The sequence below is a fragment of the Ochotona princeps genome, chromosome 12, assembly GCF_030435755.1.
Source record: "Ochotona princeps isolate mOchPri1 chromosome 12, mOchPri1.hap1, whole genome shotgun sequence".
Taxonomy (NCBI): Eukaryota; Metazoa; Chordata; class Mammalia; order Lagomorpha; family Ochotonidae; genus Ochotona; species Ochotona princeps.
Window position 1 is genome coordinate 49,326,817 of NC_080843.1, and position 26,344 is coordinate 49,353,160.

Below are 26,344 nucleotides of genomic sequence, written 5' to 3' on the forward strand. Positions count from 1 at the left end.
GATGCTGGCCTGATTTACTACAACACCAGGTCCTCGATTTAATTGTTGAAATCTAGCGCTTAATGGATACCAACTATACATCCAAAATTTAACCATTTTGAGATGGATACAAGAAAGACTCTGCAGATGACTCAATGTGGTATGTAGGTGGTAAATACAGTTATTACCTTCAATTTGAAAATTTATAATCTAATGGAAAGGGAAATATTTAAAGCAACTTTCCATGGGGTGAAGTAAAAAGCCTAACAGTAGATAGTGTACACTAGTACAATTTCTCAAATGAGAAACAGAATTCTAAGGGCCAGTTCTATTTTTTCAATCTCAGTAAATAACACTGTAATTTTCTCATCAAGAGATTAATAGCAATATTGAAATAAAAAACAAATTGTGCCCATAAGTGGAGTACTGGACCCGGCACAGTAGCCTAGTGGCTAAACTCCTTGCCTTGCACATGCCAGGATCCCCCATGGGCACCAGTTTGTGTCCTAGTGGTCCCACTTCCCATTCAGCTCCCTGCTTGTGTCCTGGAAAAGCAGTCGAGGACGGCCCAAAGCCTTGGAACCCTGCACCCACATGGGAGACCAAGAAGAAGCTCCTGGCTCCTGGTTTTGGACTGGCTCAGCTTTGGCCATGGTGGTCAGTTGGGGAGTGAATCAGTGGATGAAAGATCTTTCTCTCTGTCTCTCCTCCTCTCTGTATACTTGACTTTTCAATGAAAATTAATGAATCTTCAAAAAAAAAAAAAAGTGGAGGACTCCTCTCCTGTAGAGCCATTTAAACGTCTGTTGAATTACATCAAAATCAAGTAAGCTGTGTAAAAAGTTTAAGTTTTGTTTCAGGAAAGGTTTACTTTTCATTGCTTACTCAGGAAATTCTAAAACATCAAGTAGGAATTGCTTCAAATTTAGTTAATTTCATTTTGCTTCCCACTACAAGGATTTTCGGAAATCTCATCATAGTAGCCAGAAGAGGAATGATGCTTCCAAAGGAAGCAAGCAAGTCTTTTAGGTTATCAAGACAGGCATTTCAAAAGATGTCATGCATGGACCTGGCACAGTAACCAGATGACTAAAGTCCTCGTCTTGCACATGCCAGGATCCCGTATGGACACTGGTTCTAATCCCAGATGCTCCACTTTCCAACCAGCTTCCTGCCTGTGCCCTGGGAAAGCAGTGGAGGACATTCCAAAGCCTTGGGAACCTGAACCCGCTTGGAAGACTTGGAAGAGACTCCTGGCTCCTGGCTTCAGATCAGCTCAGCTCTGGCTGTTGCGGACGCTTAGGGAGTGAACCAGTAGATAGATCCTTCTTTATGTATCTCCTTCTCTCTGCAAATCTGTCTTTCCAATCAAAATAAATAAATCTTAAAAAAAAAAAAATGTCCCGCAGCAGGCTAAACCACTGCTTGGAGCACGGGTTCAAGTCCCAGCTGTTCTTCTTCCAGTACAGCTCTCTGCTAATGTGTCTGGAAAACCAGCAGCAGACGGCTCAAGTTCTTGGGCCACTGTACCTACATGGCACAAGTCTGAGACACTGCAGCTATCTGGGAGTGAAAACCTGATTTTAGGATTCCTTTCTCTTCTTTCTCTGTCACTCTGCCTTTCAAACAAATAAGTCATTTAAAAGGTGTTCTTTGTGATCACTTTGTATCCCCCTTGCCAGGTGAGCAAACAAAAAGTACTCTTAAAAGCAGGAATTCCTTATTTAATAATGGCAGCACAATTACAGAAAGAACAAATCAAACATGGATTTATAAGTATTACTAACAGGACTTTAAAGTTTAAAACAAGTAGAGGTCTTTAATAATACCAGAATTAAAAGTAATGTCTTAAAATCGTATTGAAAGCATGCAAAGGGAAAGTAAAACTTGTATCTGGAGCCAGATGCACAATGTCCAAAAAAGATAACAATAGAACTATCTGCCATTCTAATTTACCCCTACTGCTTCATTAAGGGAAAGTATCCTTATTTGATGAATCAAACTCAAGTCTGCCATATGGTTAGCAGGAACTCAGATACTTGAGGCATCACCACTGGAGTTGGTGCAGTGACATAACAAGCTAATCCTTTGCGGTGGCACTCACATCCTATATTGGTTAGTGTCTTAGCCGCTCCACTTCCCATCCAAGTTCCTGTATATGGCCCAATAAAGCAATGGAGGATGGCCCAAAGCACTGAGCCTCTGCATTCAGGTGGGAGATCCTAAAGAAGTTCCTGGCTTCAGATCAGCTCAGCTCTGGCTGTTGTGGCCATTTGTAGAGTGAACTAGCAGACTTGGAAGCTCTCCCTTTGTCTCTCCTTCTCTCTGTAAATTCACCTTAAAAAATAAAAATTGCTATCACCACTGCCTCCTGGAGTTTGCGTTAGCAGGCAGCTAGAGGCAGAAGCCTCAGCCAGCACCAAATGTAGATAACTGATATGGGACAGAGGTATCTTAACTGGCATCTCAAACACTAAATGTTCAGATTTTAAAATGTTCTTAGCACCAAAATAACTCATTTTAATTCCAGAACTTGTGAAGGTTTTAAAGTTCCTCATAGACTGTATCAATGAGCCTGACTTTGATGTCAGATAAAAATTCTAACCCTGATACATAAAGATCTACAGCAGTAAACTAATTCTAATTTATTCTTTTGGTTTCAGATTGTTATTTCTGCAGACGAATTACCTTTGAATTTTAAATTTTAAAAATTTTAAACTTCACCTGTAACTCTTAAAGCTATCTACTTTTTCTACATACCACTATTCATAATTTTTGAGTTATGAGTACATTATATACACATTCATGAGGCACTCAGTGATATTTTTAAAAAAAAAAGAAGCTAATTTTATTCAACAAAGTATTTATTTATTTTATTACAAAGCCAGATATACAGAGAGGAGGAGAGACAGAGAGGAAGATCCTCTGTCCAACGATCCACTCCCCAAGTGAGCCGCAACGGGCCGGTGCATGCCGATCCGATGCCAGGAACGAGGAACCTCCTCCGGGTCTCCCACACGGGTGCAGGGTCCCAATGCATCGGGCCATCCTCGACTGCTTTCCCAGGCCACAAGCAGGGAGCTGGATGGGAAGTGGAGCTGCCGGGATCAGAACCGGCGCCCACATGGGATCCCGGGGCGCTCAAGGCGAGGACTTTAGCCTCTAGGCCACGCCGCCCGGCCCAATAAATTAGTTTCTGATAAAGATCTCTTAAAGTCAGCTAAAATGATCTCTTTGAAAATACAACGGTTACTTCAGCAGGTTCACAGAAAAAAGAATTAAGAGGTAAGTTTATCTTGGTGAAAAAAACGTTTTAACTCCTAGAAGCTATTTTATAATATGTATTTTCCATGAATAACAACCCTCATTTAGCCAGCGACATGTCCAGGGACAGACCAAGTGATGGGACTCGGCCTCATTGCCACGAACCTGATCATTTTCACCTACTACATCACATGGGTGGTTTGCCTCTCCTCAGCCAGCCCGTCGTTCACAAGTACTTTCTGCTCCCCTCCTCCCCTGCTGCCATCCCGTGGTCAAGAAAGCCCAGTGAAGACAGCATTTGAGGCTGAGGCTGCTGCCCTTTCGCTGAAACTCCTCCAGGGCAGGCACCACAGTGGGAGCGCTGCAGTCCCTCAAGCCTGGCCACCCCACAGGGCTCCCTGTAAGGCTGTACCTTAAATAACAGGACCCCCCAGCCCACACACACACACTCAATCACCTTCTGGAAGCCAGAGGGCTGGGTGCCTGGAAACTTCCCTCTCTATCTCAGGGCATCCCTGGCTTTCCTCCCCAGGGTTCTGCCCACTGGTTTGCATCCCTCAGGTCACACAGTGATGTTGGACTTTGATGGCTCTGGGGCAAGGGGTCGCACCCTTCCACACGGGCAGCTTTCCCAAGGGCAACACATCTCACAGCCCATGTGGACTTGGAGAGTCCTGGGGCAAGACAGACAAGACCCCAGGACCACCAGCAGGCTTCAGGGGGCATTAGGACATTCATACCAAACCCCAGGCCACAGAGGCCCAGCCTTGCCTTAGCTACAGGGAGACCAAAACAATAAATCCTGCTCACACACCGAAAACAAAAACAAAAACAACAACAAAAAAAGAGGAATCCTCATTTGCATGAACTCAAAAGTTTTTGCTAGAAAATAAAATGATTGATTCCATGTGCTCCATAAACATTTTTATGTGCCCTTATAGTACTGGAACCTTGCAAAGGTGTATCTGAAAAGGTACCTAGCCATTATACAACACAAGTACACATCAAATATACAACTAGGGCAGCTTTTTGGTTCAAAGGTTAGGTCATTGTCCCCATCACACATGACAGTGATGCCTGGTCAAGCGGAGGCTACTCTGCTTCAGACCTAGATTCCTGTTAATTCTTATCCTGGGAAGGCTGCAGAAGATAGTTCTCTGGGTTCTGGCCACTCCTGTGGTCCTAGACTGAGTACCACATTCCTAGCTTTCGCCTGTCCCAGCCGTGGCCACTCTTAAGAATTTATACTATCAAAAATCAAGGAGAATCAAGACGGCGGAATAGGGTAAGGACACGTTTATGCAGACGGAAAAACATTTAATCAGGATGAAGCAGAGAGGACATATTTCAGGAAATAGAAAGGGACAGAACAACAGCAGAGGGGTACCTGGAGACTGACCGACACAGGAAAGCAGCGGACACAACGATGTGGTGTTGCAGAGACTGATACTCCAGCACGGCAATCTAAACTTCAACAGCATCCGGAACTCCACCAGCAACCAGGTGGGAAGGGACTTTCACTGGGAGCTCGGGTGGTGAACCCAGACAAAGAACTGTCCGTCCTGCTGGTCCATTTGATTTGACCAGGAGCAGAGACAGAGCAGCAGATCTCAGATGGGCAGTGCGAGAACAGAGTGGATTTCACAGCCCAGTCAGCTCCTTAGAGCTGAATTGGGCGCCATTTTGTGTAAGGAGAAAAGGGCAAGGGAAGGGACGGAGCATGTGCTGAGCTGGGAGTGAGCTCATTTCTGTCTCAGTGAACTGCAACAAAGTGGCATTCTACGGATTCCACCCAGGACAGGTCTGGATAGCCCTCGGATCTGACGGCCAGCAGATCAAGAACTGTAGTGGTTGTATATCAGGCGCCATTTTGGGCACTGTGGCAATAGCTTTGGGACTGCAAGGACAACAGTGAACCGCGCAGGTGCTGATCTCGTGAGAACTTGCTGAGGTCCGTGATTGCACTGGTCGCACAGGAAAATCATACTGACTCTGGCATCGTACGGGTCAAAATAGGTCCGTGTGGCACCCAGACCTAAAGTCCAACAGGTTCCAGCAAGATCACTGCCACCAACAACCTAATTATGTAGGACACCTGGTGTCTCTCTAATCCTGGGACCTGCTCCAACTGGAAGTGGGAGAAAGGTTGCAGTGACAACAGTGCAGCCTCAGCATGGTATTACAGGAGGTGGAGAGTGGTGAGCCAGGAGCTGGGGCTGTGGAGACCACGGTGGAAATCTGACATAAGAACCCAGACCTGGAACTCGCTGGAGGTTGTGGCACAAGTGGCTGCAAGAAAAAAGTTGTGTACCAACTGCAATAAGTAAAATCGCATTGTAGACCTGTGGGTGACACAGCTTAGAAACCTGCCCCAAGGAATTCAAGACTCTGCTAACCAGAAGTGCAATGACCAAGAGCAAAAGGAGAGACAAAAGCACAGTGAATATTACTGAAGACTCCCCTGCAAAGGGGCAAAACCCTATGCCAACCTCAGAGTTAACTGAGGAGGACATTGAGAAAATGGGGCACACAGAATCCATAAGACTCATTTTAAAGATTCTGATCAACAATGAGAAGCTCATGCAAGAGTTCAAAGAATTTAAGGAAGCAATAAAGCAAATCAAGGCTGGTATATCAGAAATTAAGAACACAGTAGAGCAAATTAAAAGTACAGTAGAAAGTCTCCAAAATAGAATGAAGCAAGCAGAAGAAAAAATCTCAGAATTGGAAGGTATTTCCTGTCATCAGGGGGAAGCAAACAAAAAGCTGGAAGCAGAGCTGGATCAGGCCAAAAAAAGTATTCAAGAATTGAAAGACACTATTAAAAGGCCAAATATAAGAGTTATGGGAGTCCCAGAAAATGCAGAAAGAGAACCTGAGTTTGCAAATGTATTTAATGATATAATAAAGGAAAATTTCCCTAATCTGGAGAAAGAATTGGGAAACAAGTTCCAGGAGAGGCACAGAACTCCCAACAGGCTTGATCAAAAGCGATCTTCACCACGACATATGATCATCAAGCTCTCTTCAATCGAACATAAGGAAAAGATCCTTAAATGTGCACGTGAAAAAAATCAATTGACATATAAAGGAATGCCAATTAAGCTCACAGGAGATCTCTCACAAGAAACTCTACAGGCAAGAAGAGAATGGAGCGACATATTCCAGATTCTAAAAGAAAAAAATTGTCGGCCTAGGATAACATATCCAGCAAAGCTTTCTTTTGTCTTTGAAAATGAAATAAAATTCTTCCACAGTAAAGAAAAGCTAAAAGAATTTGCCTCTTCCAAACCTGCCCTACAAATGATACTTCAAGAAGTTCTCTTGACAGAAAAGAGGAACAGCACCTACCAAAACCAAATGCAAAGGCGAAGAACATCCCAGTAAAATGACAACAGAAGACTAAACCGATGAACAACCCATTCCTAAAATGACAGGACCAAAGTACCACCCATGTATATTAAACTCTGAATGTAAATGGCTTAAGCTCAATCAAACATCTTAGATTAGTAGAATGGATTAAAAAACAAAACCCATCTGCTTAATGTCTGGAGGAGATACACTTCAACAAAGATCAGTGGAAACTATATCACATGGGTTTTGTTGTTTTCTGCTCTTCAAAACACTTCCTTCTGATTAAATCATTCAATGACTCGTAGATCATGCAGTGGCATTTTCTTCAAGAAGGTTCTTGATTTTCATTTCTTCAGTCATTTAATAGCATGTTATTTAACTTCTTGATATTGTAAACTTCTTTTTTCTCCCGGATGTTGATTTTGTTTTGTGGCTGTTCATTTAAGGGGATGTATAGTAGCCGTGTAATGGAGACTGTCATATCTAGTAACATGTCATTCAACTTCAGGCATTGTCAATTTCTATTTTTCTTTTTATTGTTGATTTTGTACCATGACTTTTCATTTAAGGGGATGTATAGTAGCTGTGAAATGGAAACTGTCATATCTAGTAACATGTCATTTAACTTCATGGCATTGTAAATTTCTTCTTTCTATTGTTGATTTTGAATAATGACTTTTCATTTAAGGAGATGTACAGTAGCTGTGAAATGGAGACTAACATTCAGATGTGAGGATGTAGGGTGATATGCATTTCTACTTCCAGACAAAGATGGACTTACAATGAAACTGTTTACTATATCTTGGCAATAGGATTCTGGACTCTCTGCCATTGTCTATGCCCGCAATGATGGACATATGACTGAGTATGAAGAACTATATGTTAGTAATGATATAGAGGAACTGGGGGGGGGGAGGGAACTGGGGAGGGGATAAGGGAATATGAAAGTGTATTATAAAATAATAACAATAATAATAAAATGTTTAAAAAAAAATCAAGACTTTCCTTCTCTCTAAAACCTGAAAGTTTCAAGATGGTAATTTAGGACAGGAAAAGTGTTTCAGGAGTAAAATGAATCAAGAAAAGGCTTCAACCTAACATAAACTCTAAGATTCGAATAAATTTCACATCCGTTTTTCATGGATAATGAGTACATAGGAAGGATTTATTATGTGTATTTTTTTGCTGTCAACTGAAATACTTGCTTCAAATAAAATCTATTCATGTGAAAACACAATTTGGTCAAGGTAAACAAAGTACTCCAGAAATCACAGAAGGTAAGACAAATTTTAGAAGTTGCTTTTAGTTGGTAAGATACAGGCTTTTCTTTATTTTTCCAATAATTTTCTAAATATATTTTAATAAGTATGTTTAAACTTTTACATGCGAATGCAGAAGAAATCTGTCCAACACACAACTCACAAAGACGTAAGTATCTAACTTCATCAGGGATGATACAAATCTCGATGATGGCAAAATATTTCAGATAGTACCTACTACTACTCCCATCAATGAATGAAAACCGCTGCAATAAGTGTGACTAATCCTATTATAAACTACTTATAAATTTCGGTGTTACATGGTTTCAGGAATGAACGCTATTTGCGACAACAATTTTACAAGTTACAGCATATTAACATCAAAAGCTCTTCCAAATCTTTTAAGTGGAAGTCTTTCTTACCTTTCGCAATTCAACTGTCACTTCATTTCTGTGTCTTCGCATTGTCTAAAGAGAAAAACAAACACCATATTAGTATCCAAATATTGATATTGTGAGTGTATAAACCAAAGTCTTAGGCACTTGAGGTTTAAGTTCTTCTAGAAATAATTCAGTCTTAAGGTTTAGGTCTGATCAGTTTTACATTTCACATAATGAACTGCAATTAGTTAAAAATTCAAACCTGCCTCTTATTAGATCTGATGGCTAATTTTGTAGAAAGTAGAAGGTGATTGTGCTTGGTTGCCTAGATCCATTCCTTTGTCCTAACTGCACAGCTTTCTCTAATATCAGAAGGATGAACCAATGAGACCTTTACCAAAAATGACTCCTTGTCATTTTTTAAAGTCTTTTAAAAATAAAAAAAAATTTTAAATAAGTCAGAATAACATATCAAAAGGATAGTATCCTTCTAGGTTTATTAAGAAGTTATGTCAAGCATGTCCACTGCAATGAGTATATGTATATTACTCCACACCACAATATACTCCACGTTATATCGTACTGATATAACAAATTTTCCTTATCATATACTTGCAGGAATGGTTCTTATTCCTGTATTTCTAAAATAAAGGTTATGGGGCCCGGCGGCGTGGCCTAGGGGCTAAAGTCCTCGCCTTGAAAGCCCCGGGATCCCATATGGGCGCCGGTTCTAATCCTGGCAGCTCCACTTCCCATCCAGCTCCCTGCCTGTGGCCTGGGAAAGCAGTTGAGGACGGCCCAATGCATTGGGACGCTGCACCCGTGTGGGAGACCCGGAAGAGGTTCCTGTTTCCCGGCTTCGGATCGGCGCGCACCGGCCCATTGCGGCTCACTTGGGGAGTGAATGATCAAACGGAAGATCTTCCTCTCTGTCTCTCCTCCTCTGTGTATATCTGGCTGTAATAAAATGAATAAATCTTTAAAAAAAATAAAATAAAATAAAGGTTATGTGCTCATATTACCCCTTTAATCTACTGCCAGATTAAGCATGCTACGATTTTATTTATCAGTTCTCTTATCCCATGAATTCACATTATCAAGTTTCTAAATATACCAGACTCAGTCCTGCTCCTGACTCAAGTGACTGAGTTCTTAACACACACATGGGAAACTTGAGTTGTGTTCCCAGCTCCTGGGTTTGGCTCTGCTCCATCAAAGAAATAATTTTTTGAAAAGGAAAAGTATCTAAGATTTTTTTTTTTAAAACACCATATCACCTGGTATATACCTACAAGAAAATTAAGGAGTTAAGCTGCTGCCTGCAGCACGGCATCCTATGAAGGGAATCAGTTCAAGTGCTAGCTGCTTAATTTCTGATCCAACTTCCTATAATATGCCTGGGAAGACTTCAGCCTCTTCCTTTAAGCGGGAGACCTGGATGAACCTTCTGGCTTCAGCCTGGCCCATCTGGGGAGTGAACCAATAGATGAAGAGTGATTTCTTTCTCTAATGCTGTCTCTAATTGTGTCAATCAAACAAATAAAAATCTATTAAACACATGCATTCACACCCATAGATTTATTAAAAAAAAAAGACATCAAACAAAATTCAATTTAACTGTCTGCACTTGAAATGACTGAACTGGGAACTTAATCCATGTCTCCTCCAGGTGAGGTAGAAATCCAATTACATGGAGTCATTACCACAGCATCCAAAGGTCTGCATGAGAAAATGGCTGGAGTCAAGGTGAGGTACCAAACTCAGGTATCTAATGTGGAATCCTGGCATCTTAACCATTAGCCTAAACACGCCCTCACGCCACCCTGAAACCAATTTTTAACAAGGTTCAAAAAAGTAGAAGACTTCAACTCAGTTTTTAAATGGCCCTAGATCAGGTAGACATCGACAAGCATAAATATAAATCTCATCTTAAGATTCACACCTAATTAATTTAAAATGTACAAAAATTAATCACATCTAAGGGCAATAAAATTTTTAGAACTTTGGGATCTGGGGCCAGGCAAAGAATTCTTATTTATGACCTTAAAAGTTCAACTTGTAGCAACAATAGTTGTGACATCAGATTTCATTAAAAGAAAAATTGAAAAATTGCTTGCTGAAATTTTTTTTAAGATTTTTTAATTGGAAAATCAGATATACAGAGAGGAGGAGAGACAGAGATGAAGATCTTCTGTCCGATGAGTCACTCCCCAAGTGAGCGCAATGGCCAGAACTGAGCTGATCCGAAGCAGGAGCCAGGAACCTCTTCAGGGTCTGCCACACAGGTGCAGGGTCCCAAAGCTTTGGGCCATCCTCGATTGCTTTTCCAGGCCACAGGCAGGAAGCTGGGTGGGAAGTGGAGTAACCGGGACTAGAACCGGTGTCCATATGGTATCCCGGCGCAAGCAAGGTGAGGACTTCAGCTGCTAGGCTACTGTGCTGGGCCCACTTGGTGAAATTCTACGTGAAGTAGATGAAAACAAATTGGAAGATGGAAGAAAATTTGCAGACCATATACACAAGAGACCTACTACCTGTAATATGTAAAGAATCCCCAAGGCTCAGAAGCTAACCAACCAACAAACTAAAATTAGAAAACGGGCAAAAGAAAATCAACATTTCATCAACAAGAATATATACAGATGATAAAGGAACACAGGACCAGATGTTTAACACAAACAGCCATTAAGAAAACGCAAGTTAAAATCACTATGAAATCTTATTATATGCCTTACAGAAAAACTGTGACTGCAACAAATGCTGATGAGGATACAATTTCCCAAATTACTGATGGGACTGTAGAACAGTACAGGCATTTGAAAAGCTGGTTATTGTTTTTTTTTTTTTTTAATATTTTATTATTATTGGAAAGCCAAATATACAGAGAGGAGGAGACAGAGAGGTAGATCTTCCATCTGATGATTCACTCCCCAAGTGAGCCGCAATGGTCCGGTGCACGCCGATCCGATGCCGGGAAACAGGAACCTCTTCCAGGTCTCCCACGTGGGTGCAGGGTCCCAAAGGTTTGGGCCGTCTTCGACTGCTTTCCCAGGCCACAAGCAGGGAGCTGGATGGGAAGTGGAGCTGCCAGGATTAGAACTGGCGCCCACATGGGATCTTGGCGCTTTCAAGGCAAGGACTTTAGCCGCTAGGCCACGCTGCCGGGCCCAAAGCTGGCTATTGTTAAAATTAAGCAACTAACACAGGACCCAGCAAACGCACTTTAGACACTTATCTCATTAAAAAAAAGTTATATTTACCAAAAACCTGCACACCAAGAGTGAGGAATGCTTTTTCTGCCGAAGACTATTTGGGTTATTTACGCTATTCACTGGCCGTATTAAAATGTACCTAATACAGACTGAATTTTGAGTTGTTCCCTCCAGTGCTTTGGCAGGATCAGACCAAACTAGTCCCTGGGCCTTATACAGCTCACAGGCTCCAGGTCTGTACAAAAGTTTCTAACAGTTATATTCCTAATAGAATCTAGAAATAACTGAAGTACCTTTCACTGTTCAACAAACTAAGTATATCCCTGAGTGTATCCATATCATGGAACACTATTCAGCAATAAATAACACCACCAAAGAAAAAGATACAGATGTTAAGATTAAAAGACCATGGGTTAAAATCAAAACTTAAAGCCTGTACCTATCAAGTTCAAACGAACAGAACCGTGACAGCAACTGGACTGGGAATAGCTACATAGCTGGTAAAATACTGGTTATTCTCAATGCCTTCAGTGGGCACCAATTCTACCTGTTTTGCCAAAAGACAAACCTAGATGGTTTGGCACCTAATTTGAAAGAAGTCTGGGAAGATCTCTGATATAAGACATTGAAATCTGAGTTGCCAGACTGCCCGACCAGCTGGAAGCCCAAAGAACAAAAAGGTGGCCAAAAAATAAATTCTTGCTGTCTGCTGAAGCAGACATCCTTCTTCCTCTGTAAGTGGATGTCAGAAATGCAGCTCCTCTCTGATCCCTGAGAATCACCCCAATGTCATCTTATTGCATCCTATCAATCCCCACGTCCTTGAGCGTTCAGCTTTGGATAGAGCCACAGTACAGACTACACTTCTAGAGTTATCCACACAGTGGGACTCTCAGCCTCCATAATGGGGTGAACCAATTACCCCAATCTTTTCTCATATACAATCAGTTTTCTCTCTCTCTGGAGAATACTAAAACACACCTTTATCTAGATACTAATCCAAATAAATATTTTTCTTCAAAAAAAAACTTGACACTGAACATGAGATTGATTTTTTCTAAAGATTTATTTATTTTTATTGAAAAGGCAGATTTACAGAGAGAAGGAGAAACACAGATGAAGATCTTCCATCCACTGGTTCACTCCCCAAGTGGCTGCAACAGCCAGAGACAAGCTACTCTGAAGGCAGGAGCCAGGAGCTTCCTCTGAGCCTCTCATATTGGTGTAGGGTCCCAAGGCTTTGGGCCATCCTCGACTGCTTTCCCAGGCCACAAACAGGGAACTAGATGGGAAATGGAGCAGCTGGGACACGAACCAGTATCCATATGGGATTCTGGGGCCGACAAGATGAGAAGTTAGCCAAAGAGCCTTTTCATAAAGTCTGAGAATTGATATATTTAAAAATTATTATTAGGAAGGTTCAGTCTGTGATATTTGGATTATTAGTTCAGCAGGTGTCAAGAAAAACGTAACTTTATGGTAATCAGAATGTTATCCAACTGTATGTTGTTTATTGTAAATACTGGCGAATAGTGGTCAATGTTATATTTTTTAAAATAAAACAATTATTAGAATTAAGGTATGTTTATGTCAGGAATAATGGTACTGTACTCTCTATATTTAAAGGAGTCCTTTTTTAAAAAAAATAAAATACACATCAGTAACAAAAATAGTACATGCGACTTGTGGAAGACCTCACACTTCGAGGTCATCTATCCCAACAATATTCCCAGCTAAAACAGAAAAAAAAATCTACTAAGCTGCTGAACTCTTGTAAATAGCAAAAAGGCAAAGGAATGAGGCAGCTTAGACCTAAGGAGGAGGTAACCTATTTCACAAAGAGAAAAGAAGCTAAGTCCTAGACCTGGTGCAAGCTGGGGAAGCTAAATCTTAAGACTTATTTAGGGGCTGACACAATGGCTCAACTGGCTAATCCTCTTCCCGCAAGTGCTGGCATCCCATAGGGGTGCCAGTTTATGTCCTGGCTGCTCTACTTCCCATCCAGTTCCCTGCCTGTGGCCTGGAAAAGCAGTAGAGGATGGCCCAAAGCCTTGGGACCTGCATTGAAGACCCAGAGAAAGCTTCTGGCTCCTGGTTTCTGACTGGCTCCACAGCAGCCTTTTAGGGAGCGAACCAGCTGATGAAAGATATTTCTATGTCTCTCCTCCTCACAAATCTGCCTCTCCAATAAAAATAAAACATAAATACATTTAAAAATCCTGAAATTAAATTACAAACTATGAACTAATTAAGCAAATATTTTAAAAACAGAACTAAAATCACCAGCAATCCATGTAGTAGACACTTGTATATGCATATTCTACATCAGACAGCCGGGACTGACCTCAGCATCCTGCTAAAGCACACCATCCAGGAGCAGGCAATGGTCCCACCTGGGAGGCCTCCAGCAACAGCCTGACCAGCCCTAGTCACACTGCAGGCATTGGGGAAGTGAACCAGCAGATAGGAGAGCTTTTAAACAATCTAGAAGTTTACAGAAATAGTTACCAGCTTTGAAAAATAAAACAAGAACCAAACAGAACTTTGTAGTAGGAAAATTACAGTAATATAACCAAGAATAAAGAACTCAGTAATATGTTTTATACCAGATTTGACATGGTTTCAGAGAAATCCTGTGAATTTGAAGATAGGTATCAGAAGAAATTATCAATAGTGAAGGCACAATAATGACAGATACAGAAGAGGGGGTAGAAGACATGAGAGAAAACGTTAAGAAGGACTAAACACAGCAAGTACCTAAGAGAGGCTTTAGGTAAAAGCAATGTTTAACTAGCCAGTGGCTAAGAATTTTTCACACCTGATAAAAAACGCATGACTGCAAGAAGCTCAACAAGCTTCAAGTGGGAAAACAAAAACAAATGTACACCTGGACACATCAAAATAAAACTATAGTCCTCCCCCCCCCCCAAAATTCTTAAAAACAAAAAAGTACCAGAAAAGCAGATTACCTTCAAAAAGTAACCGACTGAAAATTGACCTCTGAATGTGTATTTTCTTATAAATGGATGTTACAAATGATCCTATTTTTAAGTCCATACTTCCACTGGCCATTTGTAAGCAATTTGTAGCATCTCATTCTGTGTAAAAACACAAGATTGCCCTCTGAAGTAGTGACATAGCTTGAAAACTACAGCTCCAGAATAAAGTTCCCAATTTGTGATACCCTTCAGATTGTCACCAACCGGATATCCTTGTTTTAGGTTATTTGTCACAAAGATAATTTCTGAGAAATAATGAAAACCTTAAGATAAAATGTTTACCTTCAGTGTGCTAAAAGAACCATTACTTTCAAGCTCAGTATTCTATAGAGACCACTTCATAGCTCTTAGTAATGAATGGTTGCTGCTAGTAACTTTCTGTATATCATAACAAAAGTACAAAATACTCAAGAAAGTAAAAGGAAAATCCACAAAATGAGAAAGATTTGTATATAATATCTCACAAGGGATTTGTAATTGGAATATATAATGGACACTCATTAATAAAAGACAACATGATTTCTAAACAAAGGATCTAAATAAACTATCACATGACAAGATGTTTAACTTCATTAGTTATCATTCCAATGCATTCCACTGCATTAGTAATGCAAATCAAAACCATAATAAAAATCCTAGTAGGATGGCTAAATCATAAGAAGACTAAGAGCCCCCCGCCCAGGACGTGATGGCTCAATGGCTAAAACCTCATCTTGCACGCACCAGGATCCCAGATCCCAAATCATGTCTTAGTTGCTCCTGCACTCACATGGGAAACCAGCTGTAGGTGCCCAAATCCTGGCTTTAGATCCGCTCCACTCTGGCTGTTGTGGCCTCTTGGGGAGTAGAATGGCAGACGAGATCTTTCTCTCTAAATCTCTTTCTCTCTGTAATTCTGCCTCTCCAATAAAAATAATTAAATCTTAAAAAAAAAAAAAAAAAAGGAAGATGGGGGCATGGTAGCCTAGTAGCTGAATTCCTTGCCTTGAATGCACCAGGATCCCATATGGGCACTGGTTCATGTCCTGGTGGCCCCATTTCCCATCCAGCTCCCTGCTTGTGGCCTGGGAAAGCAGTCAAGGACAGTTCAAAGTCTTACGACACTGCACCTGCATGGGAGACCCAAAGGAGGCTCCTGGCTCCTTGCTTAGGATGAGTTCCTCTATGTATATCTCACTTTCCAATAAAAACAAACAAACCTTTAAAAAAATGAAGATGGCTAAGTATTATGAGGACATGAGTAAACTGATACACTCACAATACTGATTAGGATTGTAGTATTATTGTATAGTCACCTTGGAAAAGTATGGCAGTCCCTCAAAGTTTAAACACTAAGTAACTATTATCCAGCAAATTTACAAATAGACATTATTTAAGAGATATGAAAACATACATATTTACACAAAAACTTAGATATTCATCAAACTTTATTCCCAATAGCAAGAGTAAAAACAACTCATACATCAAATCTATACAGTAGAATATCATTCAGCAATCAAAAGAAATGACCTACAGAAACCTGAAAACACATTAAATGAAATAAGCCAGTCTTAAAAGAACACATATTATGATGATTCTGTCTGTGGATGTTCAGAACCAGCAAATCTATACAAAGAATATTAGTAGTTGCTTGAATAGGACAGGAGTAGGATGAAGTTTAAATAGAAGGCAACTGCTTGTTGTAATGATGGAAATATTCTAAAATTCATTGTGGAGATGGTTGTACAACTCTATGAATGTATTAAAAACCACTGAGTTGCACACCTGAGTGTATTTTACAGGTATGTGAAAATGTCACTAAAGGTTTGCTTTGGAAGAAGTATATATTAAAATCTACAACTCAGTATACAAATGAATAACAGGATTAATCCTTTTACATCTGAACAAAAAGACAAACAATACCATGTGTTACAATGTGAAAAATCCAAGATAAATTGCCCCATTTTTTTTTTTAACAGAAACAAAGCAAGCAATTTGAAAAACTGGGAAGGAGTTCATAGACTTAAAAAGGCTTAGAGACAGATTAATCATAATAAATATATCTTTTAAGCTACTGATCCAAACATACTGTAATATGTTTACATACACACACAATGCTACAAAAACAAGACAGGTGGGGACAGGTGAACACTCATGGAAGAGACCTCTAAACAAACCCAAACATATGGAAACCTGATATGAAAAAGAGAGGGCACTGCAAACCTCCCGAGGGGAGACAGCCCATTCAGTAAGTAGTGCTGGGACAGCAAAGTATTCATGAGAGGAAAACTGTGACACCGGATATCTAACTATATCATCAAGCACAAACGTCAATTCCAGGTGGACTGAAAATCTTGGGAGAGCAGACCTTTACATTTCTAAAGGAATGCTTATGATTTCTGAGTGGAGAAAAATGTAAGTAGGACATAAACAATATTAAGAACAAAACACAATTTCATTAAAATTAAGAATGCCCATTCTGAGCCCAGTGCAGTAGCCTAGTGGCTAAAGTCCTCGCCTTGGATGCGTCGGGATCCTTTATGGGCCCCAGTTCTAATCCTGATGACCCTGATTCCCCTCCAGTTCCCTGCTTGCAGCCTGGGAAAGCAGTTAAGGATGACCCAAAGCCTTGGGATCCTGCACCTGCATGGGAAACCCTGAAGAAGCTCTGGGCTCCTGGCTTTGGATTGGCTCAGCTCCGGCCACTGCTGTCAATCGGGGAGTGAATCATCGGATGGCAGGCAGATCTTCCTCTCTGTCTTTCCTCCTCTCTGTATATCTGACTTTGCAATAAAAATAAATATTAAAAAAATATCTATTCTGGGCCCGGCGGCGTGGCCTAGCGGCTAAAGTCCTCGCCTTGAAAGCCCCGGGATCCCATATGGGCGCCGGTTCTGATCCTGGCAGCTCCACTTCCCATCCAGCTCCCTGGCTTGTGGCCTGGGAAAGCAGTCGAGGGCGGCCCAATGCATTGGGACCCTGCACCCGTGTGGGAGACCTGGAAGAGGTTCCTGGTTCCTGGCTTCAGATCGGTGCGCACCGGCCCATTGCGGCTCACTTGGGGAGTGAAACATCGGATGGAAGATCTTCCTCTCTGTCTCTCCTCCTCTAAGTATATCTGGCTTTCCAATAATAATAAATCTTAAATAGATAGATAGATAGATAGATAGATAGATAGATAGATATAGATATAGATATTCTTTGATGGCTTTCACATAGAAAACAAAGACAAGCCAAACTGGAAAGATACTTGAAGCAAAAATGAATATCTGAAATACCAAAAGTAGTCCTATGTGTCAGCCTAAAAAGATAATACAAAAATATGTAGCAAGACATGAAAAAGTATTTCATAGAACATAAAAAATATGTACATATAACATCAGCAAATATTCATGAACTGTCACTTGGCACAATAATTTTTGAGAAACAATGACAGTGTGGCATATTGAAAAAACTAGAAGACACTAAAATTCTAACCCAGGGTAAAACCTGAGAGAAACATGCATTTATGAACGACAAAACATCTAAGCACTTTCTTGGTAACACTGGTCTGTAGTAGTGAAAGCTAAAACCAGAAATACTGAAAGCGACCCAAATGTTCATTTAAAGGACAATAAATGAATTATGGGATACAATTAAGTGTTAGCACCGAGGAAGAACAAACTACAGCTAAGTGAATGAATCCAGAAAAACAACTCTAGCTGAACGACGGAAGTCTTTTTCTTTAAAAAAAAAAAAAAAAAAAAAAAAAAACACTATTATTTTTAATAAAATAAGCAAGCTACGAGTAAACATTTGGCACAGTGGCTAGATCATCACTTACAATGCACAAATCCCATGTTAGAGAGCCTGGTTCAAGTTCTAACTCTGAGCCAGCTTCCTGATAATGTACATCCTGGGAAGCAGCAGCGATGGCTCACATACTTGGGTTCCTGCCATCTGCAAAGGAGACCTGGATGGAATTTCTGGCTGCTGGCTTCCTCTGGTCCATCCCTGCTACTGAGGACACGTGGGGAAGGAGCCAGCAGCTGAAAAAACTCTAAGATTTTCCCTCTTTTTCTTTCAGATAAAATAGAAGCATATTTTTAAGCAGGCTAAAAAAAAAAAAACAAAACAATGCTATGTACTATTTATTCTAAAATACAAACATGTTGGCAACACCAGAAAATCAAAGTGGTGGTTTGCACAAATTTGTGACAGTGGGTTATTTCTATGAGTAAGCTGGGAATAGGATCAAAAGAAAACCCAATAGTTTTTTAGGACATTGGTGATGTTTTATAGCTCTGAAAACTAGAGATTATACTCATAAGTATTTGTTTTACTATATCTTCAAAACTTGTATTTGCATTTCCTATTTTTCTGTACCAAATACACAAACAGAACACTACTGACGCACCACCATGTATTTGAGGTATCATCAGCTGTAATTCACAACCCTCTGGCTATCATCTCACTTGTGCCCAATAGTATCAACATACAAAACTGTAACCACACAAAACATAAATTAATGCTAATAATCCCCACCAGACTCCAATTCAGAGAGTGACGCAATAAACTAAAAATCTCAACACGATTCCAGTGTCTAATTCACTCTGTGAGTGGTTCTCAATCTGAGAATAGCCTAGCTAGATAAAACAGACTGTTGGGTTCCATTCCTTACTTCTTTCCCAAGCCACAAAATCTTGTATTGACAAGGTGATGTTGATGCTCCAGGTCCTGGAACCACATTTTTAAAAACCATTGCTCTGGTCTCCACACAGTAGCCTAGCAACTAAAGACCTCGCCCGGCACATGCCAGGATCCCATATGTAGTCATTCTTATCCTAGCAACCTGCTTCCCATCCAGCTCCCTGCTTGTGGCCTGGGAGAGCAGTGAAGGATGGCCCAAAGCCTTTGGGCCCTGCACCTGCGCAGGAGATCCAGAGAAAGCTCCTGGCTCCTAGCTTTGGATCAACTCAGTTCCAGCCGTGTGGTTGCTTGGGAAGTGAACCAGCAGATGGAAGATCTTCCTCTCTGTCTCTGTATATCAGACTTTCCAAAAAAAATAAATAAACCCTTTTTTTAAAAAGTAAAACAAACCACAAAACATTGTTCTAGGCTAACACTTTAAATATATAACACAACCACACCCAAATGACAAAATCCTAAGAAATACTTTCCTCTAAGGCAATTACAAACTATGTAAATTATTCAACACACACTAAATATTTCCATATTGAACAAATCATAATAGTATTATCCTATGATGATGAAGTATTCAGCAACATCTGCCCTGGGTTCAACCTGAGTTTGAACCATGGTTTCTTCATGTGCAACCTTTACGATAACTGAGAATCTTACTGATCTATGTACATCATTTTCTTTACCTATAAAATACACTCTTAGCTTCTGAGAGAAGTAAATCAAAGTCATACCTGGTTTAGAACAGGGTAATGCTTGTCACACAGAAAACTCTCAGTTACAGTTCTCTTCATCCACATTGCAGAACCTGCCCACACTCACAGTGTTAGGGTCTATGTTTTACCTCTGCTACTTCTCTCCATCTCTGGAAAAGCCTTTTATTATCTAACCAGATCACCTTGGGTCCATTCTCATTTCTATCATCATCTTTGTTATTACTCACTTACAACTTTGACAGGTGTCTCCAATTTCCTATCCAAACCAGCCCGGACAATATCTCTCATGTCTTCAATGCTTTTCAAAAGCACAGTTCAAGAAGCTGACCAGCTGCTCCATTTCTGTAAGTTTCAGTTTCACTACGACTCAGGATTCTGTTGACAATTCTTTCACCAAGAACCAACTACATTCCAACCAGGGCACATTATAGATGTTTTGCATTTCATCCAAAAACCATAAAATATGCAATATTTTATATGGAATGTTGCAGCTTTTTGTTAAATACTATTCCACAACATTCTCTACCTAAGGTATCTGTTCCTAGCAACCCTGGGTTGCTTCAGTTCTCATTCCAAAATCTAGATTTCCAAGTGCTGCAGGAGCAAAACCAAAAAAGTTTATTAATGTCCTTTTTGGTGCAGACATTATCATATTTCTTTTAAAAAAAACAAACTATTTTTTGTTTTCCATTATACAGTTTTGTATGTATGGGATTTCCCCCATCCCTCCCTTTCCCCCCACCCATTTTTACTCCTGCCCCATTTTCCCCTGTATTTTACAATAACCTAGTCTTTCAGCTGAAATCACAATTCCAACATTCTGCTGTTTACACATCAGATACTCTAATTTCTAGATCTCTGATGTCAATTAAACTTTCAATGTCTGGTGTTTGGAAATTATTCCAAACTTTTCTGCATTTTACCTATTTTTTTCTATATAGTTCTAGAGTATTTTATACAATAAGCTACTTTCCCTTTTTCTAGGTTATTTTTTTTTTAAAGATTTATTCATTTTATTACAGCCAGATATATACAGAGGAGAGACAGAGAGGAAGATCTTCCGTCCGATGATTCACTCCCCAAGTGAGCCGCAACGGGCCGATGCGCGCCGATCCGAAGCCGGGAACCTGGAACCTCTTCCGGGTTTCCCACACGGGTGCAGGGTCCCAATGCATTGGGCCGTCCTCAACTGCTTTCCCAGGCCACAAGCAGGGAGCTGGATGGGAAGTGGAGCTTCCGGGATTAGAACCGGCACCCATATGGGATCCCGGGGCTTTCAAGGCGAGGACTTTAGCCGCTAGGCCACGCCGCCGGGCCCTAGGTTATTTTTTTAATTTAAAGTCCCTATTTGCCCTTATCTTGAGCATTCCTGTATCATGTAGCAGAAAAAGTCCTTCTTCAGACTGTATTTTTTTTTTCACAACTGTAAAAATTCTCAAAAGGTCTACATTTTTCACTTCTTCACTCCCATTTAGTCCGTTCCATTCAAAATATCACTGAAACAGCTCTTTTTTCTTGACAAGATTACTATCTACCTCCTCATGGAACACAACTTTCATTTATATGGCATTTCTGAAGAGAATTGTTTAAAGCAGGAGTGGGGAGCATCCAGCCAAGCCCATAAAATCACTTGGCCTGGTCCTACAAAAATAACTCTGAGCAGGACTCAAAATTCAGTAAACCTATACCAAAATAAAAAAATCAGTCCGCCTGGTGATCTTTACATAGTTGATTAGCGCACAAAGAGTCAAGGACTACGGGAAAGTGGGTAAGACCATTGTTTCCAAATTCTCTCTTTTTTTTCTGTATCTGGAATAAAGGGGTAGATAAAGGGAGAAGCCCCACCCAGCCTCCTACCCATCCCAGGGTCCCCAATGTAGGGCATGCTCCGAGGGCACTGCTCAAGTGGTTCTGAGAGTTCAGCAGTCCTGAACTGCCAATCTCGCTATTCCAAGTACAATGAAATCTCTCCAGAATCCACTGGCTAACACAGTCCACCTTAGAGTCTCCGTTTGCCCAGATTTTCACTGCCAACACATGGCTGGAGTAGATGACTGGTATGTTCTTTTCTCAGTCTTCTGTTGTACTGGGTGTCCTCTGGCAGGTTCCTGTGGTCTGCCACATTCTCCATGTGCCTCTGGATATGTTGTCACTGCTCCGTCTGACCCTCTGAGGAGCAGTTCAGTTGGAGGGATCTCCAAAGAAACTTCGTCTGAGGTGGTCCCAGACCTTGTTTGTGCATGCCTGTACAGGGTCCAGCACAACCTGTCACCCTAATCAGCTTATGCACATGCTGGTCGCTGCAACTGCTGGGTCAATTCTGTTGCCAGCCCTGCCTTGCACGAGAACCAATGGGTGTCCGGGCCCATCCCAATCCTGCCCACCACACATATGGTCACGTAAACCCTTGGGAGCTGCAGCCTAGCTGGGGTGACTCTCAACAACCCTCACCAGGCCCACCCCCTGCCCTGGTTCCCATGCTTGCCAGTATGTGCAGCAGACTAGTCCAGTCTGTCCCATATCCCATTCAGCTCTCATACATGTCAGTGGGCATTGAAGCCTAGTCCAACCCAACCAGCCCCACTATCCAGTCCACACACATGCTGGTGGGTGCCGTTCTGTCCAGTCATGCCTGCTCCAGTCCTGGTTTTCTTGCTCTCCAGTGGGAGTGATAACCCAAGATGGAAGTGCCCACTATTTCTGCACTGGGCCCACTCCCACTCCCGGATCATGCACTCTTCAGGTGGTTCTGTTGTTTAACTTGACAGAATTAGCCCCCAGTGCCAGCATCACCTGGGGCGCTGGATGAGAAGTGGGGCTGCTGGGAGCATGCATATGGGATCTGGCATACACAAGAGAAGGACTTTAGCCACTAGGCTACCGCGTGGGGCCCCAGGCTGATTTTTAAGTTGATAATTTTAGATGGCCTGCAAATGATGTTATGAATATCTAATGATCCTTAGTAGAAAAAAGATACCCTAACATTCATCTATCGTCACCTCCCTGACTTGACAATTTTAAACTTGATTTTCTTTCTTTTTGGTCTTCCTCCTTCACCTATTTATGTTCTTCTTCCTTAGGTTCTATCTACAATTCATGGACCCATAGCAATTTCTCCACAAGTGCTTGGTAAGTTATCATGTATACTTCCACAGCTTCAACTACCAATGCATACCAGAAACTCTGAAACATCGATGTGCTTCCTAATGAATTCTGAGTTGTGCAGTGACAAACTTTCCAGTAAGGCTGTAAACAGGATATACATTAATTATAATTATTAGGAAACATCTAGTTAATCTGGAATTAAACAAAAATATTTATATTTGGAATTTAAGATAATTTTGCTAGTCTAGGCTCTAATTTTCAAAACATCAAAGTAAAATCATTACTTCTTTTTACATTAGATCTAAGTTTTAATTCTCTTATATAATTCACTCACACGAAATGTGCAATTTGATGGTTTTGAGTTTATTCATTTGAGTTGTACAACCATCACTATTCTCAATTTTAGAATATTTTCATCATTACATAAAGAAATCTTATACAATGTAGCAGTCATTCCCTATTCTATCCATTACTCCACTTCAGTCTCACATAAGCAGTGATCTATTTTTTGTTGACTTGCTAATGCGGAAAGAAAATTTCAGATGTTGAGCCTGAATCAGCCCATCAAATGCAGCTCCCTTTAATAACCACTGCTACTTCAAGTAAACACATTTTGGTAATATTCTGTAAATTCAACAACCCTGGAAATTTAAGCAGCTTAAAACTTTAAACCCAGCACCCAGCATGGTAGCCTACTGGTTAAAGTCCTCACCTTACACACACCAGGATCCTATGTGGGTGCTGGTTCACATCCCATCCAGCTCCCTGCTTGTGGCCTGGGAAAGCAGTTGAGGATAGCCAAAAGCCTTGGGACCCTGCATTCACTTGCGAGACCCGGAAAAAGCTCCTGGCTCTTGGATTTGGATCAGCTCAACTCCAGCCATTTGAGGCCACTTAGGGAGTGAATCAGCAGATGGAAGATCTTCCTCTCTGTGTCTCCTCCTCTCTATGTATCTGACTTTCCAATAAAAACAAATAAATCTTTAAAACAAGAAACAAACCCAGATTCTCTCCTAAAGTATCTACTGGATCATCCCCTCCCACCCAGAATCCCCTCAAGTTCCTTAAGATATTCAAAACTGATCCTTCCTGCACGGTTCTTGCTTCATCTATTGTTTTTTCAAATGTATTCATAACAGTACTCTGTAAAGGTGGTATATTAAACTCAAACAGTTGACAACATATTTGATCTCTCTGCCTTTCCCCCTCTCTTTCCGTCACTGTGCCATTCAAATAAATAAAATTTTTTAAAAATAAAATGCCACTACACACTCAACTGACAATCCAAAGACTACAAACACAAAATATTGATAAAGATGAGGAGCAAATGAACTCTCACAATGTTGGTGGGAATGTAAACTTGTATAACCATTTTAGAAACAAATTTTAAGAATTCTTATAAAGTTAAATAATAACATGAGGGAGCCATTCTAATTCAGGGTATTTATCCAATAAATAAAACAAAATATACACAAATACCTGTAAATGAACAGTCATAGTAATTCCATTCATAAGTGCCAAAAACTGGAAACAATCCAAACAGGTGAATGTATAAACAAAATACAGTATGGGACATGAGCCAGCAATTAGAATAAATTCCAGCTATCCAAAACAGTAATGTGATATTACACAAAAAGGTAAACACAAAGTAGTATATATTATGATCAGTTTTATATGAATTTCTACAATGACAGAAATCAGATGAATATCTGCCTAGGACTAGGGCAGGGGAGTTTACAGCAAAGGAATATGGAGGAACCTCCTGGGGAGACACAAACATTACACATATTAATTCTGCTTGTGATACAACAGGAGGAACTGCACAAGGAATGCAAAAAGGTACTACTTTTTTTCTAAAGACTCCTAAAACATCCCTAATTACTGCCAACTTATACACACACATCATCATCTTCTGAAATCTTAAAACACTGTTTAACTCTTCATCCCCTACAGTCCTGGCAGTCCCTATCCCTGACACAAGTTAGCTGAGACTCCAGTGTCTCCTCTTTAACACAAACAATTAAAAATAAGATTACTTCTGGCCACATGAGCCCTAGCCCCAAGAATCTATGGTTCTATTCTGAGTTCAACACTTGGCAGCAGTTACAACTAGGGAGATGGCAGAACAACCAGGGTGAGTTAGAGTACCCAGGTACCTGGATTTACCCCCTGGCTGGACACTCAGAACGGAATCTCTTTTGTTTGTTCTCCTCCTGTTCCTTGGAGGAAAGGAACTCTCAAGCCCCTCAAAGCTGTGTTTCCTTACTCCCACAGGTTTGCCCAGCCTCCCTTACTCCCTGCACTGCAGTTTCCTCAGAAACAGGGCCATCCTCCTCATGTTTACTAAAGGAAGAGTTATGGGAAGGGTGTTTTGGTCAATATTTAAAGTGACCACAAACACATCATGTCCTCACTTAATGTCATCACATTCAGAAATGAAGGAAATAAAGAACTTACAATGAAAGTGACAAATCTGGCTGGGGTCTCTAACCACTGCAGGGAGCTAATATTTAATATGTAAGAAGACTCCGCACTGGTAACTAATACAACTAATTCACAATGTACATTTATTATGAAAAATTTCTAGCTACTTTGGGCAAAAACTAAACAGTACACTGAAGAACATACTAACAGAAAACACTAAGTAAACTAAAATAGTGCCTCTCAAGATCTTTTTTTATTTGTTTAAATTTTCAAAAGCCTTATTTACTTGGAAGGCAGAGTGACACACACATAGGTAGACTTAAGTCTTCCAAGTGCTGGTTCACTCCCCATATGGGGCAAGCCAAGGCCAGGGGCCTAGAATTCTATCCTGGTCTCCCACATGGGTGGCAGGGGCTCCAGGACCCGGCCATCTTCAGCTGCTTTCCCAGGCACACTGGCAGGGAGCTGAATGAGAGGTTGAACAGGAAGGATAGTGGCTGAAACCATAAGGCCACAAATGCAGGCCCTCCAAACTATCATATCATGGCATATCGACATGAAGGAACATGGCTTACATGGGCTCCAACTCCACAGATGACTATTTCTAGGACAGCATACCATGTGGCAAACATTAATGTAACAGATTTTCATGCTAATACCTTGGACTACCAAAACAAACTAGGGGAACAACCTAGGGGGACAATTCACCTTTATAGCTGTACATTACCACAAATAAAATAGCTATAGGGAAATATATGCTTATTTCTGCTATCCTAATCCAAGCATCTTACCCAAGCTACGGAAAACTAAAGGCCCAGTTTACAGACCTTAAAATGACACCTGCATGAACTTCAATTCACATCAACCTCCTCCGATGTTCATTAAACGGATACACATTGTCTTAAAGTTACCAGCAGCTACATATTTACCTTACCAGACTAAGTAAGGTCTCTTGAAATCAGGGATCTTATTTCAATCACATTTACTTTCCTT

At 40.8% G+C, this 26,344-nt stretch overlaps 1 protein-coding gene across 2 annotated transcripts in view; it reads right to left on the bottom strand.

The window, feature by feature from the left end:
* KPNA3 (karyopherin subunit alpha 3) overlaps positions 1-26,344 on the bottom strand; it is a 74,756-nt gene that overhangs the window by 28,329 nt on the left and 20,083 nt on the right. For both annotated transcript variants that reach the window (XM_058670793.1, XM_004577489.4), the window contains exon 2: positions 8,279-8,323. In XM_058670793.1, coding sequence (XP_058526776.1) covers positions 8,279-8,323 — 45 coding nt within the window. The remainder of the gene's footprint in view (positions 1-8,278; positions 8,324-26,344) is intronic.